At 35.4% G+C, this 24,741-nt stretch overlaps 1 protein-coding gene across 1 annotated transcript; it reads right to left on the bottom strand.

Annotated features, from left to right (window-relative positions):
* Nucleotides 1-1,444: 1,444 nt before the first annotated feature.
* Nucleotides 1,445-3,771, bottom strand: LOC127085179 (flavonoid 3',5'-hydroxylase 2). The gene is made up of 2 exons (XM_051025739.1): nucleotides 2,760-3,771; nucleotides 1,445-2,229 (listed from the first exon to the last, which is right to left on the bottom strand). The coding sequence occupies exons 1-2, from the start codon at nucleotides 3,672-3,674 to the stop codon at nucleotides 1,597-1,599; spliced, it is 1,548 nt and encodes a 515-aa protein (XP_050881696.1). The 5' UTR covers nucleotides 3,675-3,771; the 3' UTR covers nucleotides 1,445-1,596.
* Between the last annotated feature and the right edge of the window lie 20,970 nt (nucleotides 3,772-24,741).

Genomic DNA, 24,741 nt, shown 5'->3' with positions numbered 1-24,741 from the left:
ATGTTGGTCTGGTGTCAAGTTTATCTTAAGTAATCTAAAAGTGTTTGGATCCATAACACATAGACACGTGCCTGATTAGTTGAGAAGGAAACTTGATGACAAGTCAAGCCAGATAATCTTAATATGATATCACTCGGCTGATGGATACAAGTTGTTTGACCTCTTGAACAAGCAAGTTATGATCAATGGAGATGTGATAATAGGTGAACTGAAGGAGTGGGATTGGAATGACAATGTAAAGAAGAATTCAATGAGACTTCTACGTGATGAACCAGCTAGTGAAGCTATGGAATTTGACTTGAGCGAGGTGGAGTTCAAGCAGGCACAAGTAGACCTTGAAGGTTAAGAAACATTCCTATAAGGTGGAAGGAATGTGTGATCATATAAGATGATATGGTAAATGATGAAGGTGAGATGGTACATTATGCTTTCTATGCAGATATTGAGTCAATCAATGTAACTGAGGCATTAAAGGATTCAAAGTGGATGCAAGCCATGATGGAGGAACTGAAGTTCATAGAAGTAAACAAAACATGCTCGCTAGTCGAATTGCCACTAGGTAGTAAGGTAATTTATGTGAAGTGGGTTTACAAAGTGAAGCTAAATCCAAAAGGAGAAGTAACCAGACACAAAGCAAGACTTGTAACCAAAGAATTCTTCAGAGAGAAGGAATCAACTTTGATGAAGTTTTTGGACCAGTTGCTTGGATCGAAACAATCAGGTTGGTTATTGGTCTAGCAAACATGAAAAACTGGTACATGTTTCAGATGGATGTGAAATGTGCATTTATGAATGACCCCTTAGATGAAGAAGTTTATGTAGCACAACCCGTCAGTTTTGTAAAGCAATGCTAAGAAAGTAAGGTATACATGTTGCATAACGCCCTGTATGGACTCAAACAACCTCCAAGAGCTTGTAACAAGAAGATAAATGTCTTTCTAAGAGAGAAAGAATTTATAAAGTGCACAACTGATCATGGACTATATATTAGGAGAAACAAGAGTGAACTGTATATATTATGTCTCTATATCGATGACCTGTTAGTAACCGGTAGCTACAAGAAGGAGATCGAAGATTTAAAAGTGATCTGAGCAAAGAATTTGAAATGACTTTAATATATCTACTAGACTCGATTGCTTTACTTAGGCTTTTGTATTATTTTGTGAATCATAATTTTAACTTATTTTGGATGTTACACTTTTCTATTTTGATGATAATGCTTATAAGTTGAGCATTTTATTCCCTTCTAAATACTACAATATTGAAACTTTGATTTTTGCATATGTTTTTGAGCATTGATATATCATCATCCAAAATTAAACACCATTTGGGACAGGATGAAAATACCATTTGATTGTCTTTGATTGAGGCTTACTAAAATTTCTAGAAAGAGAAATAATTATTATTAAAAGCAAAATTAAATGTTGATATGTTATAGAGATAATTATAGACAAAACTATTTTATAGGAATTAGTAAGAAACATTACATTACATTATATAGATTAATAAAAATGATTTAGGTTTTTATTTTACTTATTAAAACACACACAATAACAAGGGCTGAACAATACATAGGTGGTGATGCCAATGACCAAGCTAAGGAATATAAGCAGATGGAGACAATCTTGGGGTAACAACAACAGCCAGAGGAACTTTTTTCTGCAAAGCAAGTCCAAATGACTCATCCATGTCCAAAGCCACAACACCATTTGGTAACTTCCAATCAAATGAATGCACTAAAGTACCCAAAATATATTGAACAAGCACAATCCCCATCCTTGTCCCAGCACAGATTCTTCTCCCAGCACCAAATGGAATCAACTCAAAATCATTTCCACGTGGATCTATTTTAGCATTTTCACCACTCAAAAACCTATCAGGATTAAACTCCAAAGGATTCTCCCACACATTAGGGTCTCTTCCTATGGCCCAAATGTTCACACTTAGTCTTGTGTTTTTAGGGATGTAATAGCCATTTACTTCACATGCTTCTGATGATACTCTTGGTAAGTTTAGTGGCGTTGATGGGTGTTTTCTGAATGTCTCTTTGCATATTGCTTGTAAGTAAGGTAGATTCTGAATGTCTGAGTCTTGTAACCGTCGCTGTTTACCTATCACTCTGTCCATTTCTTCATGAGCTCTTTTCATAATGTTTGGATTCTTTAACATTTCTGCTAGGGCCCATTCTATGATACTTGAAGATGTATCTGTTCCTGCTGTAAATAGATTCTATACAAAAAAAAATACTGAAATGTTATTATAGTTATAATAATATACTCCATTACACATGTCATTTACTATTATTTCCTCAACATCGGACTAACAAATTTAATGTCACATGTTCTTTTTACTTTATGGGACTCTGATCTATAAAGTTTGCATACTTCTAAAACTTAGTATCGATACCGTACCTGATGCATCTATCGCACTCGGATTCATAATACTTTATTTTTTTTATTATTATCTAGTTTTGAGTAAAATTATTATTTTCTCAAATATTAATATAACATATTTGTATATTTTAATTTTTTCGCTATTATATTATAATATTATTTTCTATTTTTTAAAATTTTTATATTGATAATTTATTTTAAATCTAACAATTTAATTCTCCACTAATTCATAAAAAAACTTTTTATTAACGTAACTTCACTCTATTTTTTTTAAACGTCGTATTATATATAATTACCGTCTGATAATAGCAAATTTGGGATATATTATTTTCAACCGAAATTAGATAAAGGATTAATTATACATACCAAAAGTACTGCCTTGATGTTAGTGATTGTTAATTTCTCTCCTCCATCAGAATCTTGTTTACTTTGAGCAATGAGAGTGTCTAAGAAATCAGGCTTAACTCGAGGATTTTTATGACTAGAAGCAACATGCTCCTCAATCATCTTTGTCAACAAAGCATCAAATTTTTTGTGTAAACTCTTCATACCTCTTTCAATTCCTTGAAGATCCAACCAAGCAAGAATTGGTATAAAATCACCAATATTGAAGTAACCAGCAGTTGTCATGAGTTCAACAACCATATCCTTAAATTCATTTGACTCACAACCTTTTGTTTCGAACACGCGACGGCTTAATATAATTTGACCTATCATATTAGCCATAGCATATGTTAACATCTCCGGTAGAACAATTGATTCATTTTTCTTGCTAGAATCATACATTGTATGAATCATGTGTCCCATTTCATCCTCTCGAATTTTCGACCAATCTTCTAGAGCTTTTCCTCCTAGCATGTGTAAGTTACTTAGTTTTCTAAGTAATTTCCACCTGGATCCGTAATCCGCGAAAACCATGTCTTGTGAATCGTAAGCTAGATGTGTCGCTCCCGCATTGAGCGGACGGTTTGAGAAATTTTGATCGAGTGTTTTGAGAAATGCTTTGGCTGATGAAGGAGATGAGGCAACAACCATGTTGTTTGATCCCATTTTAAGATACATTATAGGTCCATATTTTTGTGACATTTTGAAGAGTGTGAGATGAGGCATGGCTCCCATTAGTGGAAGTGCACCTAAAAATGGATAACCATTTGGGCCTGGTGGAAGTTTTTTGTGATGTTTTTTTGAGAGAAAGGTTAAGATGAAATGAGTTATGAAGAAAATGAACATGGAGATGGAAAGTTCTTTCAAGAGGAACGTTTGGTATAGGATGAGTATCATGGTGAAGCTTTTTTTTTTTTTTTTTTCTTATGAAAATGAATAATGTTGTAATTGAATTGGAGGTTGAAGAGATTGTGTGGAATGTGATTGTTAACTCTAGAGCAAATATTTATAATTCAATTTAGTTGGTAGAGGTTACATCACTTTCCCCCCTCATTTGTCGTTTTATTGTATTTGGTCATTGCAAAATATTTGTGTAATATTTTTTTATTTATAAAGTTGATGATTACGTTATTTATATTAATATATTATAAAATAAATAAGTAAACTATTATTGACAAGTAATTTTTGAATTATGTAGAGATAAATGCGAGGGGGTAGGACATGCTATTTATAGAAAGCTTTACTTTTTTTGGACAATTTACAATATATGGAAGCTTTATAATTTTTGGACAGTACTCTATAGTATTCTATAAATGCGAAGCTTTACTACTTCAGTTCAGATTCACAGTTTCAACAGTATTCTCCACAATTGTACAATATTTTCATTTTTCTTTTTCACTCTTTTTCTTCCTAGTTACTATTTTTTGCACATTTAATTAATTGTTAAGATTTTATCTAAATTACCAATAAACTTGAGTCTAGTGAAGCGCCTCTACGGACGTGCATTGGAGATATTTTATTTATACTAAATATATTTTAAAATTAATGAAAAAATATTCGTATAACATGTTTTAACATTCTAAATTGAATTGATTAGGCTCAATTATAATCTCTATTGCCGCGATTTTGAATTTTCTCTTTTATTTTTCTCTCACTCTTTCTCCTCATTCTTTCTTTCTTTTTTAATATATTTTTCTATTAATTAAAAAATAAAAATATAATAAAAAATAATAAAATTAGGAGAGATACAAAAAATAAGAGAGAATTTTTTTAAAAAAAATATATTAATTTGAGATGCATTTAATTTAATTTTACATAACACAATTGTAAGAAGAAGAATGGTCATACGTCATCTCTTATTTAATAAAAGAGTCTCATTTAACATATTTGAATTTAAGTCGCACAAAATTTAACAGAGGACTATGTTAGAATCGTTCTTGATGGAACAATAAGACTCAATTGCTTTCTTGATTGATTTAAGATTCTTGTTCTTCACTCTTCACTCGAGTGATTCAACCGCACCTTTGTTTCAAGACGATTCTGCCGCATAAAAGTTTAAAGGGAGGAGATAATTTGAGAGAGAAAAGAGGAAGAGAGAGAAAAATAGGGTTTTGGAGAAAGAAATAAGAAAATATTATTGAATGAAAAATTGTATATTACAAATGTAGGGTACCTCCCTATTTATAATGAGATTGCGTACACATCAAGCAATCTCAAACTGACTAACTAACTTCAACAAGTTGTTATCCAACTTTGTCGAATATTGGCTACTCCAATTTTAACTAGTTGTATTCGACTCTCTGTCGAATACGTGCACCTCATTCCCTTATAAGTTGTATTCGACCTTCTATCAAATATATGCATATCCAACTACTACTCTATAGAACATATTCGACTTCGACTCGGTCAAATTCTATACTTTACAGACATGCTTAACACAAAGAATTACACATTTAATACACCACCTAACTCATTGTGTCTAAGCTATCTACATTCATCATAGTTCTCAATCTGTTGAACAATTTCACATGCACAACCTTCGTTATGATATCTGTAATTTGATTCTCAGTATTTCATTTGATACTTGCTCTCTAAGGTAATGGAATCTCATCTCATTGTGTTTGTTTCTTCCACATGCTATCAGATTCTTGGCCAAATTGGTAGCAGACTTGTTATCGGTTTTCATGATCATTTCTCCACGATTTTCACATGTAATCTCTTCGATCAGATTCACCATCCATATTACTTGACATGTACAAAAAGAGGTAGATATGTACTCAACCTTACATAATGACAACACAACAACTGACTCTTTTCTTGAGCTCTAAGCAACTAGTGCACCACCTAGCATAAACACATAACCAGTTTTGGATTTTCTATGATCGACATCACCACACCAACTTGAGTCGATGTATCCCACTAGTTTGCATTTCTTTTCTTCATATGCTTCAGGAAACAAAATGACATAGTCGAGAGTTCCTTTGAGATATCTTAGTATCCTCTTTATGGTTTCAAGGTGAGATACCTCTGGCCATTGCATGAATCTACTCACCATACCTACGATGTATGCTATATCAGGCCTTGCATGACAAAGGTATCTTAATTATCCATTTAGTTTTCTATATTGAGTTGGATCGACTTCATCTTTGTCTAGATCCTTTGTCAACTAAAATCTTTTTTCAGCTGGTGTCAAAGTTGCATTGCATTACTTTGGTATCTCACATGTATATCTTCTTTGGTGCAACATCAATCCTATACTACTCTTGTAGAATTTGATGTCAAGGAAATATGAAATGTTGCTTAGGTCATACATTTCAAATTCCTTGCTCATGTCACTTTTAAATCTTCGATCTCCTTCTTGTAGCTACCTGTTACCAATAGGTCATCGACATAGAGACATAATATATACAGTTCACTCATGTGTCTCCTAATATATACTTCATACTCAGTTTTGCACTTTATAAATTCTTCCTCTCATAGAAAGCCATTTATCTTCTTGTTCCAAGCTCTTGAAGCTTGTTTGAGTCCATACATGGCTTTATACAACCTGTATACCTTGCTTTCTTGGCATTGCTTTACAAAACCGACAGGTTGTGCTACATAGACTTCTTCATCTAAGGGGTCATTTAGAAATGCACATTTCACATCCATCTGACACATGTACCAGTTTTTCATGTTTGCTAGACAAACAACCAACCTGATTATTTCGATCATAACAACTGGTCCAAAAACTTCATCAAAGTCTGTAGTGCCATAGCCATTCATCATTGCTAGTTGTAGTTGCTAGACACTTATGCTCCATCACATCAAGTTTAATCTTGAAGGTTATATTTTGAGATATATGTGCCTTCAAAATTAACTTTCCACCTGAGTCGAGTACTCTCATCATCTTATCTTCGATCAATAATTTGTAATTCTTCTTGATTAGCTGCCTTATGTTGAGTAAATTTCCATTCATGCCTGGTATGTGTAGTACATTGAAAATTACTTATCGCTTTCCATCTTTCCTCATGATCATTACATTACCAATACCTTAAGTAGTTAGGGTATTGCCATTTGCAAATTTCACATTGTTCTTCATCGAGGAACTGATGTTGACAAATTAATCTCTCCTTTCAGACATGTATGATGAGCATCATGAGTCTAAGTATCATTGGTCATTGAATCTTTCTTCTTATTTTGTTGTGACCATCAACAACACTTATTCTTCTTTGTGTTTTGCAAGTCTTGCATCACTTTTTCAATTATTTCTTTTGTTTTTTGGATATCACTATCATAATGACCATGTTTTTGACAATTGAAACACTGAATATAACTCTAATCAAGTTTCCTTCCACCACATCTTTCTCTACTTGTAACACTATCTTTGTGATTTCTTTTGTTTGTGGATTATCTTTGATTCGATGGGTTTCCTTCTTATCATAATTCTTGCCATTCAAGATGAGAAGATTCACTGGAAAATGCCCATCCGGATGAGAAGTCATTGTTATATGATTCTCAAGAATCACACCCAATGCTCTAGATACCAGATGTTGGAATCGTTCATGATGGAACAAGATTCAATCGCTTTCTCGATTGATTCAAGATTATTGTTCTTCACTCTTCACTCGAGTGGTTCAACCACACATTTATTGCAAGACGATTCCGTCACACAAATATTTGAAGAGAGGAGATAATTTGAGAGAGAAAATAGGAAGAAAGAGAAAATTAAGGTTTTGGAGAAAGGAAAAAGAAAGTATCATTGAATGAAAAAATATATATTACAAAATTAGCACCTCCCTATTTATAATGAGATTGCTTACATGTCAAATAATCTCAAACTTACTAACTAACTTCAACAAGTTGTTATCCAACTTTGTCGAATATTGGCTACTTTGAATTCGACTAATTGTATTCAACTCTCTGTCGTATATGTGCACTTCCTTCTCCTATAAGATGTATTCGACCTTCTGTCGCATACTTGCATATGCAAGTATTACTCTATAGAACATATTCGATTTTGACTCAATCGAATCCTTTACTTTACAAATATGCTTAACACAAAAAAAAATACACATTTAACTGATTAAACACAAAGCATGACCAAAACAAAGTCACATAAAACACCAACGATTAACTATTCATAAAGTATTTTTAGAGACTTAAAACAAAGTTTATAATAAGATCTTTTAAAATAAATAAAAAATAACACAAATTTTGTAAATAAAAATTATGTGTTAAATCTATGGTTGAAGAGATTTATTTTTCTTCATAATTTAAAATCCTCCTAATTTTGAAGAAATAAAAAGTAATATTGAAGTAGGGTTTTGGAAAACTTTGAAGAGTTTAGATAATTTTTTCAAATCAAGTTTATATTATTATAGTAATTTAAATATTAAAATTATATTTATAATAAGTATTTATTATCATTCTACACACAAAAAATATTTTAATGAGTTTAAGAAATGATATTTTTTTTTCTAGTCATCGTCATCCCTTCCATTTTCTCAAAACACTTGGCCTTTTTTTTTTTAATAAGCAACTTGATTTGTCCATAAAAATGACATTATTATTTGATTTTCCAAAATGAACCATAAGGTTGCTAACTAAACAATATTAATTTATTTGACGATCTCCTAGAATGGGTTAGCACATATATGTGAAAAATTGCTAGGAAATTGATTAATCAATTCAAATTTAAAATTTAAATAATTGAGAATTGGGATTAAATGAGATAGATTAGATAAATTATTTTTTTCTTTCAATATGTATATATTAATATAATACAAAATTATAGAAAATATACATAAAACTAGAAGGTGCCACCAAACCGTCCAAGTTAAAGAAGAAGTGATTGCAGCTACCATTCTTTAGTGGATATAATTTATAAAAACTATAACTTAGGTGCGGGCTCATTGCTCATAGCTTCATTTATAGATTACAACATTAAATATTCGTTTTATCATAGCTTCACAACTTCATTTATTGATTACAACATTAACTATTCGTTTTATCATAGCTTCATTTGTAGATTAATAACCATTATGGATAGGGAGATATAAGGCAAGTAGTGTTCCATTCCAATATCAGATTTCACAAAAAAACAAATTATAGTAAAATCATTAAACTTTTAATAATGAGAACAAATTTATTTTATTATTAAAATCAATACACTTAATTATTTTTAAAACCAATATGATTCAAATTAGTTAGATACGCACAGGCTAAATTTTTGTTTGGTTAGAACGTAAGGTGGTATGAATTTTATTTTCAAAGGAAAGTTCAGTTTAAACAAATACGTAATAAAATTGCTCAATATAACATTGATATAATTAAGTATATATATATATATATATATATATATATATATATATATATATATATATATATATATATATATATATATATATATATATATATATATATATATATATATATATATATATATATATATATATATATATATATATATATATATATATAATAGAGATATATATAGAGAGAGAGAGAGAGAGAGAGAGAGAGAGAGAGAGAGAGAGAGAGAGAGAGAGAGAGAGAGAGAGAGAGAGAGAGAGAGAGAGAGAGAGAGAGAGAGAGAGAGAGAGAGAGAGAGAGAGAGAGGAGAGAGAGAGAGAGAGAGAGAGAGAGAGAGAGAGAGAGAGAGAGAGAGAGAGGAGAGAGAGAGAGAGAGAGAGAGAGAGAGAGAGAGAGAGAGAGAGAGAGAGAGAGAGAGAGAGAGAGAGAGAGAGAGAGAGAGAGAGAGAGATTAGTTGGTATGCACTGTCAGTGTAAAAAGTTTTACACTGTCAATACATCACAATCATCCGTTTGTATTACTTTTCAAGTGGTTAAAATAAAAGTCAAATATTTTAAATAAATCAATGGTTGTGATTAACTGACAGTGTAAAAAATCTTTACACTGTCAGTGTATATCAATTATATATATATATATATATATATATATATATATATATATATATATATATAATATATATATATATATATATATATATATATATATATATATATATATATATATATATATATATATATATATATATATATATATATATAGAGAGAGAGAGAGAGAGAGAGAGAGAGAGAGAGAGAGAGAGAGTCGGTAATGAACCGATCCAACTCGATTTGACAAATAAATCGTTGAACTAAGTTCATGAACTAAATGAGTTGAATATGAGAAAAAAACTAAGTTTGTTAACTAAATGAGCTAAACTTGAATTATGTATATTCAATACTTAAAATATTTGCTTTTTGTTTAACAAGTATATCAGAAATTTGCGATAGCAGGCAAAAGGCTTCTTTACGATAAAGGATTCGACTTGTTTTAGAATTTTTTTAAAGACATACTTAACAAAATCAAAGGCAGTTATTGTTTGTATCCTTTAAAGTAATCTAGCAAGAGATGGTGTGATACCCGAACCATGGTTTGTAGGCGCCTAGTTAGCAACATGTATTTTTTTTAGGATAGCATACTTTACACTTATATTTGATGAAGATAGAAGACCTTTAGTAGGTCAATCATCATGAACATTTCATGTTATCTCTTGTCCTATAGTCTTCAAGGATAAGATACAGACAGTTGTTATGAGTTTACCTCTTCCCAGATATTCATTTATGATTTCTGGAGAGTGTCTAAAGTATTGACTACACATGTGTACCTTCATTTTTGCTTGGATCTTTTTTCAGATTTTGTTGTAGTTTCACTAGTCGGAATAACTTCATATTTATTTTCAATGATCTTGTCATTAACATAATTCTAGATTTCAACAACTTCAACATTTTCTAAGACATTTAGCTCACCTTCATTATGGTTTGAAGGTTCAATTTCCAACGTGCTCTCTAGATTGTCTGTGACATATGTAGGGACATCTTCAATGTTAATCTCAGCTTCTTTGTTAACATTGGCATTGTCATTGTCCTCTTGCCTTTCATCTTCTGTTCTTGCCTCTAGTTTATCTATTTGTGTATCTTCTTCAATCTCTTATGTACCTTTCTAACCCTCCTCTAAACTTGCATCAAAACTACCTTATTCGTCATTAATTCAATCATAATCAGTATCTTCTGACTCATTATCTTATGTATAAGGAATTTCATCAACATTGTTGCTGATATCCTTCTCGCCATCATCCTGATTGGTCCCATGATCTTCTTCACTAGATTCATCATCTTCAGACACTTTTTCATTCGGGATGTTTTAAATATCAATATATAAAATAGGAACTTCTACAGATTTCTCTAAAATAGGTTTCTCACTCAGAATCATATCAATATTGTTCCTGCTTTGAGGGTTATCGCATGTATTCATGGTTTTTAGGTTTTTATTATATTTCCATAATCATTACCTCCAACATCCTTTACCTTATTACTAGGTTTAGATGCTACAAAAATAGTCTTAGGAACACACACATTTTCAAGAACACTAACTTTAAGAGGTTCAACGGGGTTGGAATACTCACATTTTCCTGTGTTCAAAAACACAACTTGGACTGGAGAAACTTCAAGGACCTCACTTGATGCTTCAGTCGATACTTTTGCTTGAGGATTATTGATATCCTTTGAGTCTTTTAGAACCTTTGTGAAAATTTCCACGCCTTTTCTTGTCAGGTCAGCCATGGTTAACAAAGTGTGACCGCTAATCTTCTTTAGTTTCTTCTTTCTTACCTCCTGTCATACTCCAAAATTCACCCTACCCCCATACAAATTTCATTTGATCCATCACCCTACACCCATACAACTCTCATCTGATCCATGTCCCTATTACCCATACATACCTTCATTGTTCCATCACCATAATTGCATTAACATCAAAAACCAAAGGCATGTTGCACGGGCTCAAGGTATGGCGTTCATACCTGAGAAAACACCACCAAAACAGGAAAAAATCAATTTTTGGTGCCTGTAATCGATTACCCCAATCATGATAATCGATTACCTGACAAAAATCAGGATCCCAGGCCATTTTTGGTGCCTGTAATCGATTACCCCAATCATGGTAATTGATTACCTGGAAAAAATCAGGCTCCTAAGCCATTTCTGGTATCTGTAATCGATTAACCTAATCATGGTAATCGATTACACCTGCGCAGACAGCAGCAATAACTCTGTTTTTTCACCACAAAGTTATTTTCTTTCACCCACTTCAACCCCTTTGCTTCCTCTATAAATAGATCACTATCCCCACTCATTTTTCAAGCTTAAAAGCCACAAAACCTATGCCAAAATCACATTCAAGCTCCCTCTTTTCAACCTAAACCCTAACTCAACCAAACCCTTTTTTCTTCTTTGAACCACCCAACCACCATGTAAAAATCCACCATCTCCACACAACAAAAACAGTAGCAAACTTGTAACCTTCACTTACATAATCATTCACCATCACCATATAAACATACAACTTCATTCTCTTTCATTTTCCTACCACAACAACCATAGCCACCCTCTTTCAAGCTTTTTGCTTCATTCTCAAACCCAAACACAACAACCACCTAGTTTTGACACCACAATCTTGGTAATATTTTGGACTCAAACTCCTTGACATTTTTGGTTTTGTTTTGTGTTTGTAAATGGGTTTTTACTCTTGGGTGGTGTTTTGAGAGATATTTGAGTCAACTTTGAGACAAGTGGATTTTGTTGGGTTTACACCCCTTTGGGGATTTTTTCCTCTTACTACTTTTTATCCACCATTTTCAATCAAACCTTGTTTCTTGTTATCATTTAATATTTATTGTTGACTTGTTGTTACATTTATTTGGTTGACGAGTTCTATTAGATCATGGCCATGGTTATTTAGAGTTGATTAAATCTTCAATGTCTCAACCCTATTAATGGTTGATCAATAGATCATTCATGATACTTTGAGGCATTGATAGATTGCCTCTATTTCAACCATATTTGAGTCATTTGATGCATAGATGAAACCATATTCTCTACATTAACTTGCTAATCCATTTGCTTATTGTTATTCTACTAACTACTAACTCCTAACATTTATATTATTGAACTTTAATTCCTTGCAATTTATTTTATTGTTACTAACCATTAACAACTAACTTCTAACATTTATATTATTGCACTTTACTTCCTTGTAATTTATTTTATTGTTCACTTTATTTCAAGTACTTTATGTTTATGTTTATGTTCATTGTTATCTAACCATATCATTTACGTTATGCTAATTTGAAATTCTAGTTATCAGACTTTGGATGTCACACTGGTTGTTATGACATCCAATTCTGCACAGACAGGGATTATGCAGAGCTTAACAGTAAGTGCAGTAAATAACACAAGTAATTGTTCACCCAGTTCAGTCCAACATGACCTACATCTGGGGGCTACCAAGCCAGGGAGGAAATCCACTATTAGTAGTATCAATTCAAAGCTAAACTCACCCGTTTACAACTTATCACTTAATCCCTACCCAATGCAATTTCAATCTTAATCTAAGATCAGAGTTCCTACTCACTCCCCCTCAATCACCTCAGTGATATTAAAAACACTTTGAAGTCACACTTCAAAAACAACTCTTGGTTATGCTTCACAGCTTAAACCAAGATACACAGCACTCACGCTTAAAAGCTTCGAGTGACACAACACTTACAACTCAATGAACACCCTATGCCAAAGCAATCATCTACTTGATAATGACTTGGCTTACAAGATACGTCTAATTCTAGACTCACAAAAATACAGCAGTGAAGTAAGATGGACACACTAAATCTTCACGCCTCAAAATCCCTGAAACTGAATGGAGGAATGCCTTCCTTTTTATATTGCAGCACCTGGGCTTTTGCACCTGTATTTTCCTGAATTTTAGGTCACATAAGTTCCCACAAATTCAATATTTAGGTTGCTAACAAATAGGCTATTTGTTAGGTTCATTGAATGTAGCTTGGTTGTTGATTTCCTGGATTTTCTCTAAGCTGTTGACTTCCTAAAGAATAGCCTGAGAAAGCTGTAACAGAAAACTGAACAACCTACAAGTTAGCATATGCTGTCAGGAATGAATGTCACGACATTCAGCTTGACATCAAGGTCCATATGCTGAGTCTGTTTTTCCAGAAAACAGACTGTACAAATCTGCTGACCTGTACATGATCAAAATGACCATACTACAGTACCAGCTTACATTAGTAAATGTCAAAGTGTCCAACTTAACATTTACACAGTTGGCCTTAAGTTAGTTCTGTTATTCTCTTGAATAACAAACTAAGTAAAATGCTGAAGTATAGCAGAACACCACTCTGCCCAATCTTCAGTAGCTGCTGTCAATGATGAATGTCACAACATCCAGTTTGACATTCAGTCAGTAGGCCTTATGTCAGGTCTGGTTCTTCCTTGATAACCAGACTGCAAGTGAATACTAAGTTCTCACAGAACTCCTGATGTTCTATTCCTTAGTATCTGTTGACAGGTATGAATGTCACAACGTCCAGTTTGACATTCAATAAATCCTGTGTTAGCTAGTCCTGCAGTAACTACAAAGTAGTCACATATGCATGTCATGACATCAGTCAAGACATTAGTGTTTTACCATATAATGCAGCCAATTAAACACCTACAAACTCCCCCTTTGGCAAATTTTTGGCTAAAACACTTTGATCCCCATAACAGAGTTCATAGCAGCGGAAACACTCACCTAGCAGGAAATAATACTAGCTAAAAACACTCAGAGTGGCAGCACACTCATACACATGGAAGTTAAATAAAAACTTCACTTAGCAGCACACACATATTAGAAGTTGCACCTAAACTTCAATATCTGCTGCAGGGGGGGGGGGGAATCTTCAGATCTGTCATGAGAGTCTGTTGTAGAGACTTACTCTGTTTGTCAGGGATGGATGGTTATTACTCCCCCTTTTTGTCACAAATGTTGCCAAAGCCAACAACATTGTCAGAGCACAATGACAGAGTCCCAGACTTGGTTTTACTTCACAGTTTCAACCAAGTTAACATCCACTTGATCTTGCTTCACAGCTTCGATCAAGTGATCACCCACTTTTGCTTAACAGTAGGTACCACCATATCAGATGCCATGATTTTGTTTCTGACATCCAGAACCACTCCTGCATGAACAGCATCCTTGAACTCCTGCAGGTACAGTGACCTTCTCTCTGTAGGGTGTCTCCTTACCTTCTTGTATCCACCCTTGTTGCCAGCAGCATAGCTATGATCTGTTGACCAATCATAGCCTAGTACAAATTGTTCAATAGGCAGAGGTATCAAACAATTTATCCCAAACATCAGTGGTTGCTATAAGGTCTCAGAGAGACATATTCCCAGTTTGCTCCTTAAGTTTTCAAACTGAGTAGCATCCAGAGCCTTTGTAAATATGTCAGCCAGTTGAAGATCCGTGGCTACATGTTCCAAAGTGATCACCTTGTCTTCCACCAAATCTCTGATGAAGTGGTGCCTAATGTCAATATGTTTGGTCCTGCTGTGTTGGATGGGATTCTTGGAGATGTTGATGGCACTGAGATTATCACAGAACAATGTCATGACATTTTGAGTGACATTGTACTCAGTGAGCATTTGTTTCATCCACACCAATTGGGAGCACCTGCTTCCAGCAGCTATGTATTCAGCCTCTGCAGTGGACAGAGAGACACAGTTCTGCTTCTTGCTGAACCATGATATGAGGTTTTCTCCTAAGAAGAAACATCCACCTGATGTGCTTTTTCTGTCATCAGCACGTCCAGCCCAATCAGCATCACAGTACCCAGTTAGGACAGGCTCAGACCCATGTGAGTACAGCATCCCATAGTCACATGTCCCATTGATGTACTTGAGAATCCTTTTGACTTGATTCAAGTGACTCACCTTGGGCTCTGCTTGGTATCTGGCACACACTCCAACTGCATAAGAGATATCAGGTCTACTAGCAGTTAGATACAGCAGACTACCTATCATGCTCCTGTACAGGCATTGATCCACACTAGGCCCTCCATCATCTTTGGTTAACTTCAGATGAGTAGGAGCTGGAGTCCTCTTGTGCCTGGCATGGTCCATACCAAACTTCTTAACTATGTTCTTGGCATACTTGCTTTGGGAGAGAAACATAGAGTCCTCCATTTGGTTTACTTGCATTCCAAGGAAATAGGTCAGTTCTCCCACTAGACTCATTTCAAACTCAGACTGCATCTGGTGAACAAATTTGTTAACCATTTGTTCTGACATTCCACCAAAGACTATATCATCAACATAGATTTGAGCTATCATGATTTTGCCTTCATCATCCTTCACAAACAAGGTTTTATCTATGCCCCCCTTTCTGTATCCATTTGAGGTCAGAAATTCGGTTAACCTGTCATACCAAGCTCTGGGTGCTTGCTTCAACCCATACAAAGCTTTCTTCAACTTGTATACATGCTCAGGTTGGTTAGGATCACAGAACCCTTTGGGTTGTTCCACATAGACTTCTTCATTCAGGTAGCCATTCAAGAATGCACTCTTCACATCCATTTGGAATAGCTTGAACTTTAGGATGCATGCTACCCCCAACAGCAATCTGATGGACTCAAGTCTAGCCACAGGAGCAAATGTCTCATCAAAGTCTACTCCTTCAACTTGAGTGTATCCTTGAGCTACTAGTCTTGCTTTATTTCTAGTAATTACTCCTTTCTCATCAGATTTGTTTTTGTAGATCCACTTGGTACCAATGATGTTGGACCCTTCAGGTCTTGGAACCAACTCCCATACTTCATGCCTTGTGAACTGCTCGAGTTCCTCTTGCATGGCAATGATCCAGTATTCATCAGTCAGGGCTTCTTTCACATTCTTTGGTTCAACCTTGGAAACAAAGCAGGAATTTGAGTTTATTCCTCTTGACCTGGTGGTTACACCACTGGTGGGATCCCCTATGATAAGATCCTTAGGGTGGTCTTTCTGAATTCTGATAGATGGCACTTTGGTGGTTGCCTCTACTTCACAATCAGGAGGAGATTCCTGTACTCCTTCAGGCTTGACTGGACTGTCAATTTGACTGTCGAGGAATGTTTCAACATCCTCCATGACATCGGTTCCTTCCTCTTTATCATCCACAATGACATTTATGGACTCCATCAGGACATTGGTCCTGTAGTTGAACACTCTATAGGCTCTGCTGTTAGTGGAGTATCCCAGAAATACGCCTTCATCACTTTTGGGATCTAGCTTCCTTCTCTGTTCACGATCTGTGAGGATGTAGCATTTACTTCCAAAAATATGAAAGTACTTCACAGTGGGTTTTCTACCCTTCCATATTTCATACAGAGTGGAGGAGGTTCCTTTTCTCAAGGTGACTCTGTTGTGAACATAGCACGCGGTATTCATTGCTTCAGCCCAAAAGTGCATAGGGAGCTTCTTTGCATGAATCATTGCTCTGGCAGATTCTTGAATAGTTCTATTTTTTCTTTCAACTATTCCATTCTGCTGAGGAGTTATAGGTGAGGAGAACTCATGGCTTATTCCTTCAGACGAGCAGAACTCATCAAACTTGGAGTTCTTGAATTCAGTACCATGATCACTTCTAATCCGGACCACACAACTGTCCTTTTCCCTTTGAAGTCTTATGCACAGATCTTTGAAGACATCAAATGCATCTGACTTCTCTCTGATGAAGCTTATCCATGTGTATCTGGAATGGTCATCAACCACCACGTAGGCATACTTCTTCCCACCAAGACTTTCAACCTGCATAGGTCCCATTAGGTCCATGTGCAGCAGCTCCAGAACTCTGGAGGTTGTGGAATGTCCCAGCTTTGGGTGTGACATCTTGGTTTGCTTGCCCACTTGGCATTCTCCACAGACTCTTCCTTCATCAATCAGAAGCTTTGGCATTCCTCTGACTGCTTCCTTGGATATGATCTTCTTCATTCCCCGTAAGTGGAGATGTCCAAGTCTTCTATGCCACAGCTTTACCTCCTGTTCTTCCTTGGCTGAGGAACATGTTGTGGAAAAGTTAGAGAGATCAGGTTCCCACAGGTAGCAGTTGTCTTTGGACCTGGTTCCTCTCATAACTTCCTGATTGTCACCACTTGTCACGATGCACAGCTCCTTAGTGAACTGAACATGAAACCCTTGATCACACAGCTGACTTATGCTGATGAGGTTTGCAGTTAGTCCTCTTACTAACAGCACATTGTTCAGTTTTGGCACTCCAGAACAGTCCAGTGTGCCCACACCTCTTATTTTTCCTTTGGCCCCATCACCAAAAGTCACATAGCTGGTGGTGTGAGGTTGAATGTCTACCAGTAGATTTTCCATACCAGTCATATGTCTTGAACATCCACTGTCAAAGTACCAGTCTTCTCTGGAAGAGGCCCTTAGGGCAGTGTGAGCTATCCTAGCATACCATTGTTGCTTCTTAATGGGAACACATCGCTTACGTGTGTTATGCTTAGGTCTGACATGTGAGGCTCTGTTAGGGAAGCCATGAATCCAGTAGCAGAAGGCTTTTATATGTCCAAGCCTGCCACAGTGGTGACACCTCCAATTCAGGTATATTCTCTTCTGATGATCATTCATCCTAGCTCCTCGATGTTGAGACATTGGCTTTGACATCGGCTTGAACTTCTGAACTCTAGCCTTTGGGCGTTTGTGTTCAGCTCTTTTTCCAAATCCTAGCCCAGATTTGGTTCCAGACTGCTGACCCACCTTTAGAATTTCTTCCAAGGTGTCAGTTCCCTTATTCATCATTCTGATGGATTTGGTCATCTGGTTCAGCTTGGAGGTCAGCAGGGCTATCTCATCTTTTAGCCCCTCTATGGCAGACAGTTGTTTCTGTCTCTCATCTTCCAGTTCCTTGATGAGTTTATTCTGTTTTTCTCCTTGTGCACGCACCTCTGCATTGGTGGTACACAGCTTCTTATATGCTGCAGCAAGTTCATCCATTGTCAGCTCATCTGCACTTGTGTCATCTTCAGAGACACACACACTGGTTAGTGCAGTGACATGTTTGGCAGATTCTCCTTCAGACTCACTTTCAGAATCTCCTTCAGACCATGTGATAGCTAGCCCCTTACTTTGCAATTTGAGGTAAGTAGGGCATTCAGCTCTGACGTGTCCATACCCTTCACAGCCATGACACTGGATTCCCTTCCCATGGTTGAACTTCTCCTCAGAAGTTGATCTTTTCTTAATGTCAGACGGGATGTTCTTGACATTAGGTCTGCCTCTTTGATCAATCTTCTTCATGAACTTGTTGAATTGCCTCCCAAGCATGGCTAGGGCTTCTGATATACTTTCATCACCTCCTGTACATCCTTCTTCTGACTTCTCTTCAGCATTTGTTATAAAGGCTATGCTTTTCTTCTTCTCAGCATACTCACCTAAGCCCATTTCAAAGGTTTGGAGAGAACCAATGAGCTCATCTACCTTCATATTGCTGATGTCCTGAGCCTCCTCTATGGCATTGACCTTCATAGCAAACCTCTTAGGTAAGGACCTGATAATCTTTCTTACAAGTTTCTCTTCAGTCATTTTCTCACCTAGTCCACCAGAGGTGTTTGCAATTTCAAGAATATTCATGTGAAAGTCATGAATAGTCTCTTCCTCCTTCATCTTCAGATTTTCAAACTTGGTTGTCAGCATCTGAAGTTTGGACATCTTCACCTTGGAAGTACCTTCATGAGTTACCTTGAGGGTATCCCAAACTTCCTTAGCTAGCTCACAGTGGTGAACTAGTCTGAAGATGTTCTTGCTGATTCCATTGAACAAAGCATTCAAGGCCTTGGAATTTCCAAGAGCTAGTGCCTCTTGCTCCTTGTCCCACTCTTCTTCAGGAATCTGCACACTGACTCCATCTTCACCTGTCCTCATTGGATGTTCCCATCCTTTGTTGACAGCTCTCCAGACTTTGCTGTCTAGAGACCTTAAGAAGGCTATCATACGAGGCTTCCAGTCATCATAATTAGAGCCATCCAACATGGGTGGTCTATTTGAGTGTCCTAAATCCTTGTCCATGGTACTAGAAAGTAACTTCCCTAGATCTCACCCAGAACTTCACAGGCAGGGTGCCTGCTCTGATGCCAATTGAAATTCTAGTTATCAGACTTTGGATGTCACACTGGTTGTTATGACATCCAATTCTGCACAGACAGGGATTATGCAGAGCTTAACAGTAAGTGCAGTAAATAACACAAGTAATTGTTCACCCAGTTCAGTCCAACATGACCTACATCTGGGGGCTACCAAGCCAGGGAGGAAATCCACTATTAGTAGTATCAATTCAAAGCTAAACTCACCCGTTTACAACTTATCACTTAATCCCTACCCAATGCAATTTCAATCTTAATCTAAGATCAGAGTTCCTACTCACTCCCCCTCAATCACCTCAGTGATATTAAAAACACTTTGAAGTCACACTTCAAAAACAACTCTTGGTTATGCTTCACAGCTTAAACCAAGATACACAGCACTCACGCTTAAAAGCTTCGAGTGACACAACACTTACAACTCAATGAACACCCTATGCCAAAGCAATCATCTACTTGATAATGACTTGGCTTACAAGATACGTCTAATTCTAGACTCACAAAAATACAGCAGTGAAGTAAGATGGACACACTAAATCTTCACGCCTCAAAATCCCTGAAACTGAATGGAGGAATGCCTTCCTTTTTATATTGCAGCACCTGGGCTTTTGCACCTGTATTTTCCTGAATTTTAGGTCACATAAGTTCCCACAAATTCAATATTTAGGTTGCTAACAAATAGGCTATTTGTTAGGTTCATTGAATGTAGCTTGGTTGTTGATTTCCTGGATTTTCTCTAAGCTGTTGACTTCCTAAAGAATAGCCTGAGAAAGCTGTAACAGAAAACTGAACAACCTACAAGTTAGCATATGCTGTCAGGAATGAATGTCACGACATTCAGCTTGACATCAAGGTCCATATGCTGAGTCTGTTTTTCCAGAAAACAGACTGTACAAATCTGCTGACCTGTACATGATCAAAATGACCATACTACAGTACCAGCTTACATTAGTAAATGTCAAAGTGTCCAACTTAACATTTACACAGTTGGCCTTAAGTTAGTTCTGTTATTCTCTTGAATAACAAACTAAGTAAAATGCTGAAGTATAGCAGAACACCACTCTGCCCAATCTTCAGTAGCTGCTGTCAATGATGAATGTCACAACATCCAGTTTGACATTCAGTCAGTAGGCCTTATGCCAGGTCTGGTTCTTCCTTGATAACCAGACTGCAAGTGAATACTAAGTTCTCACAGAACTCCTGATGTTCTATTCCTTAGTATCTGTTGACAGGTATGAATGTCACAACGTCCAGTTTGACATTCAATAAATCCTGTGTTAGCTAGTCCTGCAGTAACTACAAAGTAGTCACATATGCATGTCATGACATCAGTCAAGACATTAGTGTTTTACCATATAATGCAGCCAATTAAACACCTACATAATTTATTTACTATTTACTACCTTGCTAAATAAAAAGAAGTAAAAAAAAACAAAAGAAAGAGAACAAATCATAACTTGTTAAAAGATGGAGTTAGGGTTGCATAACTTTCTTTGTTATAAATCTATTGTTAGTTGATTTATTAATCATCTTCAATACATTGCATCAATGATAAGCTATCCCTTAATGTGTCATATTTTAAAGTTTTTTGACACATGAAAAATAGTTCTCAAAATGTTCATTTTGTACATATTACTAACCACTAATTATCTCACTAATTTTGTTTACTACTGTAGCGGGAAATTCATGATCATCAAGCTATTGACAAGCTAGAGATCAATTAACAAGAGTTGCCACCACACTTTTATTGTTTCCAAGGGAAAAGGGAAAAAGTACGAATAAAATCCAAATAGTAAGAAGTTTTCGAATAAAAACTAATAAAAGTCAGAGATCACAAGTAAGGGGGTTGGTTACACAGAGGGAAGGTGTTAGCACCCAAAGTGTCCTAGGTACTCCTAGGGAGCCCTTTTTGTGTGCATATGTATTTTGTACATAGTGATGTTTATAAACAAATAGAATGGGGGGATAAGAAAAGAATTCATTTATTATATTTTTGTGTTTGACAAGACCTTCGGTCTTGTGCCTACGTACCAACATGAAAATGAGGGATCAAAACCTCGTAGTTCGTGATACAAATTTCAAAATGAGTGTGTTGATTTTAACAAAATTAGGTTTGAAAGGCACAAAGGCCTAAAATGATTTGAATGAGTTAGTTCTTTTTTAGCTTTTTTGAAAGTTTAAGTCAAGTATAGTTAAGTCCATTTACAAGTTTGATTTAAGAAAATAAGTTTAAAAATGCAATGGCATAAGGCCAAAGTTTCTATCTTTTTGCAAAAGTGGTCAAAGTTTAGAACAAAAATATCTCACACAAAGAAGATTTTAAAAATGGAGGGAGTGATTTTGAAATTAAAGAAATGGGGAGAAGATGAAGAGATTATCCTATGCACAAAAATTAAAAGTTTAGAGTTGAAAAGATCTGACCAAATGGATAACAATCCAATAGACAAGTATGTCAATAGAAACCCAGAATTCCCTTGGACTTTTTTAGAATAAAGCAACACACAAATGCACAATTATATTATCTTGAAGAGAAAGGCATCAAATAAAGATGGCCTCATCCAATCTTATCCATTCCATGATTTTCTTCAAAATAGCCCATGCAACAGATGAATTCCACAAGTCACAGGTTCAAAATAACAACTTCAAAATGATCATGTTGCAGATGAATCTTAGAGAGATCTTCAAGGATGTATCAGATGAAGTTCAAATTGCAAGTCCTTGGTTCTTCAACAAATTGGCGTTGGCCAAGTCCATTAGCATAGGGAGGTTGCCTAGATTTTAAGTCCATTTGGGCAGGATCAAGCCAACAGTCCACTCAAAAGTTTTTTAGGGTTTTGTTATTATTATGTACATTAAATGGTCAAAGACCACACAAACAAACAAAGTAACACAAACAAAATATATCACACAATATGGTCCAAATGGACAAAGTGAAAATTACATTAACATAAATAATTAGAATGACATGTATAATGGCAAATGAAATAAAATGCTAAAAGTAAATTGCATTAAAGTAAAAGCTTGAAATTAAAAGTCAATAGTTAGTAGGTTAGAGGTTAGTTTGGTTTTGCTTTTGCTTTTCAAAACATTCTTTGGAGAACACTCAACCCACTTATCACAAGCATGGATCCTTGAACTAAAACATCTTCCAAAGGAAGGAAAGAAGGCCAAGTTTTCACACAATACCATGAAAGAGGGGAGACTTACAATCTCACTAACTAGAATGCTTATTCCTTTTATATCACAAATTTAGCGCTATGTTAAGCAATCGTAATTGGACTTATGTAGAAGTCACAACTATTTGAGGTCGGGAAATATAATTTTGGTGTTAATGCATGTTAGAGACATAGTATAATGAACTATGCTCATGAAACATACCACACACAAAAAGAATATGCAAAAGGTGTGGCCTAATCTCATCCATACTCATGTCAATTTTTCAATTAACTAGCATTAGGACTTTGAGATGTCATAGGCCAAATGGAAATGAATGAATGAAGAAGAGGAATGAGATGAAGTGGGAAGGGGATTATGAGATAACAAATTGGTCAAAGGAGGACTTTTATTAAATTAATATCATTCATTCATTTTGGGAGATGGAATGTACATTCCATCAATCCCCTAAATCCAATGATATTAACTTGACAAAGTCAAATCAACCTTGACCAAGGCCCAACAACAAACAAGCAAACTCAAATAAGTCAATACGAATGGTCAACAAAATTTAATTGGCATTTATTCAATTAAAATTAATAAAATAATGCATTTAAATCATATATGTTTTGTCCAATTCCTAAAATCTCATTAAAACACCAAAGAAATGGCCATGAGATTTATCATAGGTCAAACAAGGTCAAAGGACCTTGGAGAAAAAATTTCATAATTTTTGGACATTTAAATTTTTTTTTAAACAATTAAAAATAAATTCAAAATCAATTAATTCATGAAAAATATTAATAATGATCCAAAAAGTAATTTTAATTCAGAATATGAAAGAGAAAAATATTTGAATTTTTTTTGTGAAAGTCCCCTATTTTTTGGATCAATAATAAATTTAATATGAATTATTGAAGAAAATGCAATAAAAATAAAAATTCAGAAATTCTAAATTACGTGGACCATCAGATCTCCCTCATTAATTGAAGTGGCAGATTTGATGATCCAAAACGCGCGTTCCACATAGACGTGAGTCAACTGTGTGACAAATATGGTAATCAACACCAATGCTCAGGATTAAAACGTGAAAAGAGGATCATGTGGTTCAGAGGTTGGCCAAGTCATCGCCGGAGCCAGAGCTCCGGTCATCTTCTCTGGTGAACCTCATCGGGCTGGTCAAGATGAACCATCACCAAAAAGAAAAACAAGGACATGATCTTAAAGAAAAAATGGCACTGAGCTCGAATCTGACCTCCATTCATTCCAATTCCAAATATATTGAGAGATATGTGAAATTGAAAATCGAGGTACATGAACTGAGTTGCTTCGATTTGACCTCAAAGCAACTCAATCTTCTAGCCTACATTGGTAGGACTTGAGACAACCAAAGAATCAATAGAATTAAGCAAGAATTTGAGAGAATCGAAGAGTTTAAAATTTCTGAAAATTACCTTCAATGGAGGTCTGAATTCGATGGATCTTGATCTTGCTTATGCTTGGACTCATTTCACTTGCTTGCAGGAAGAGAATGGAAAGGTTTAGAAGCAATGGATTCCTAGAGAATTGAATTCCAAAATAGTGGAGATTCAAGCTCAAATTCAAGAGAATTTATCAGGCTTATCCTTTGAGAATTGAGGGTTTGCAATGGGGGATCAAAGCTGGCGCGATTGTGTGTTTATATCTGAGCAATTGAAGCTCTATTTATAGCTGAATTGGTTGATAACTGCACACTCTCTTTCACTTTCCAAATTTGGTAAATGGTGATGTAATACTGCATGGGCGCGCATAGGCCCATGAAATGA

Source organism: Lathyrus oleraceus, chromosome 5 (assembly GCF_024323335.1).
Source record: "Lathyrus oleraceus cultivar Zhongwan6 chromosome 5, CAAS_Psat_ZW6_1.0, whole genome shotgun sequence".
NCBI classification, from domain to species: domain Eukaryota; kingdom Viridiplantae; phylum Streptophyta; class Magnoliopsida; order Fabales; family Fabaceae; genus Lathyrus; species Lathyrus oleraceus.
Note: the sequence above shows the minus strand (reverse complement) of the source record. Positions and strands in the feature narration are given on the sequence as shown.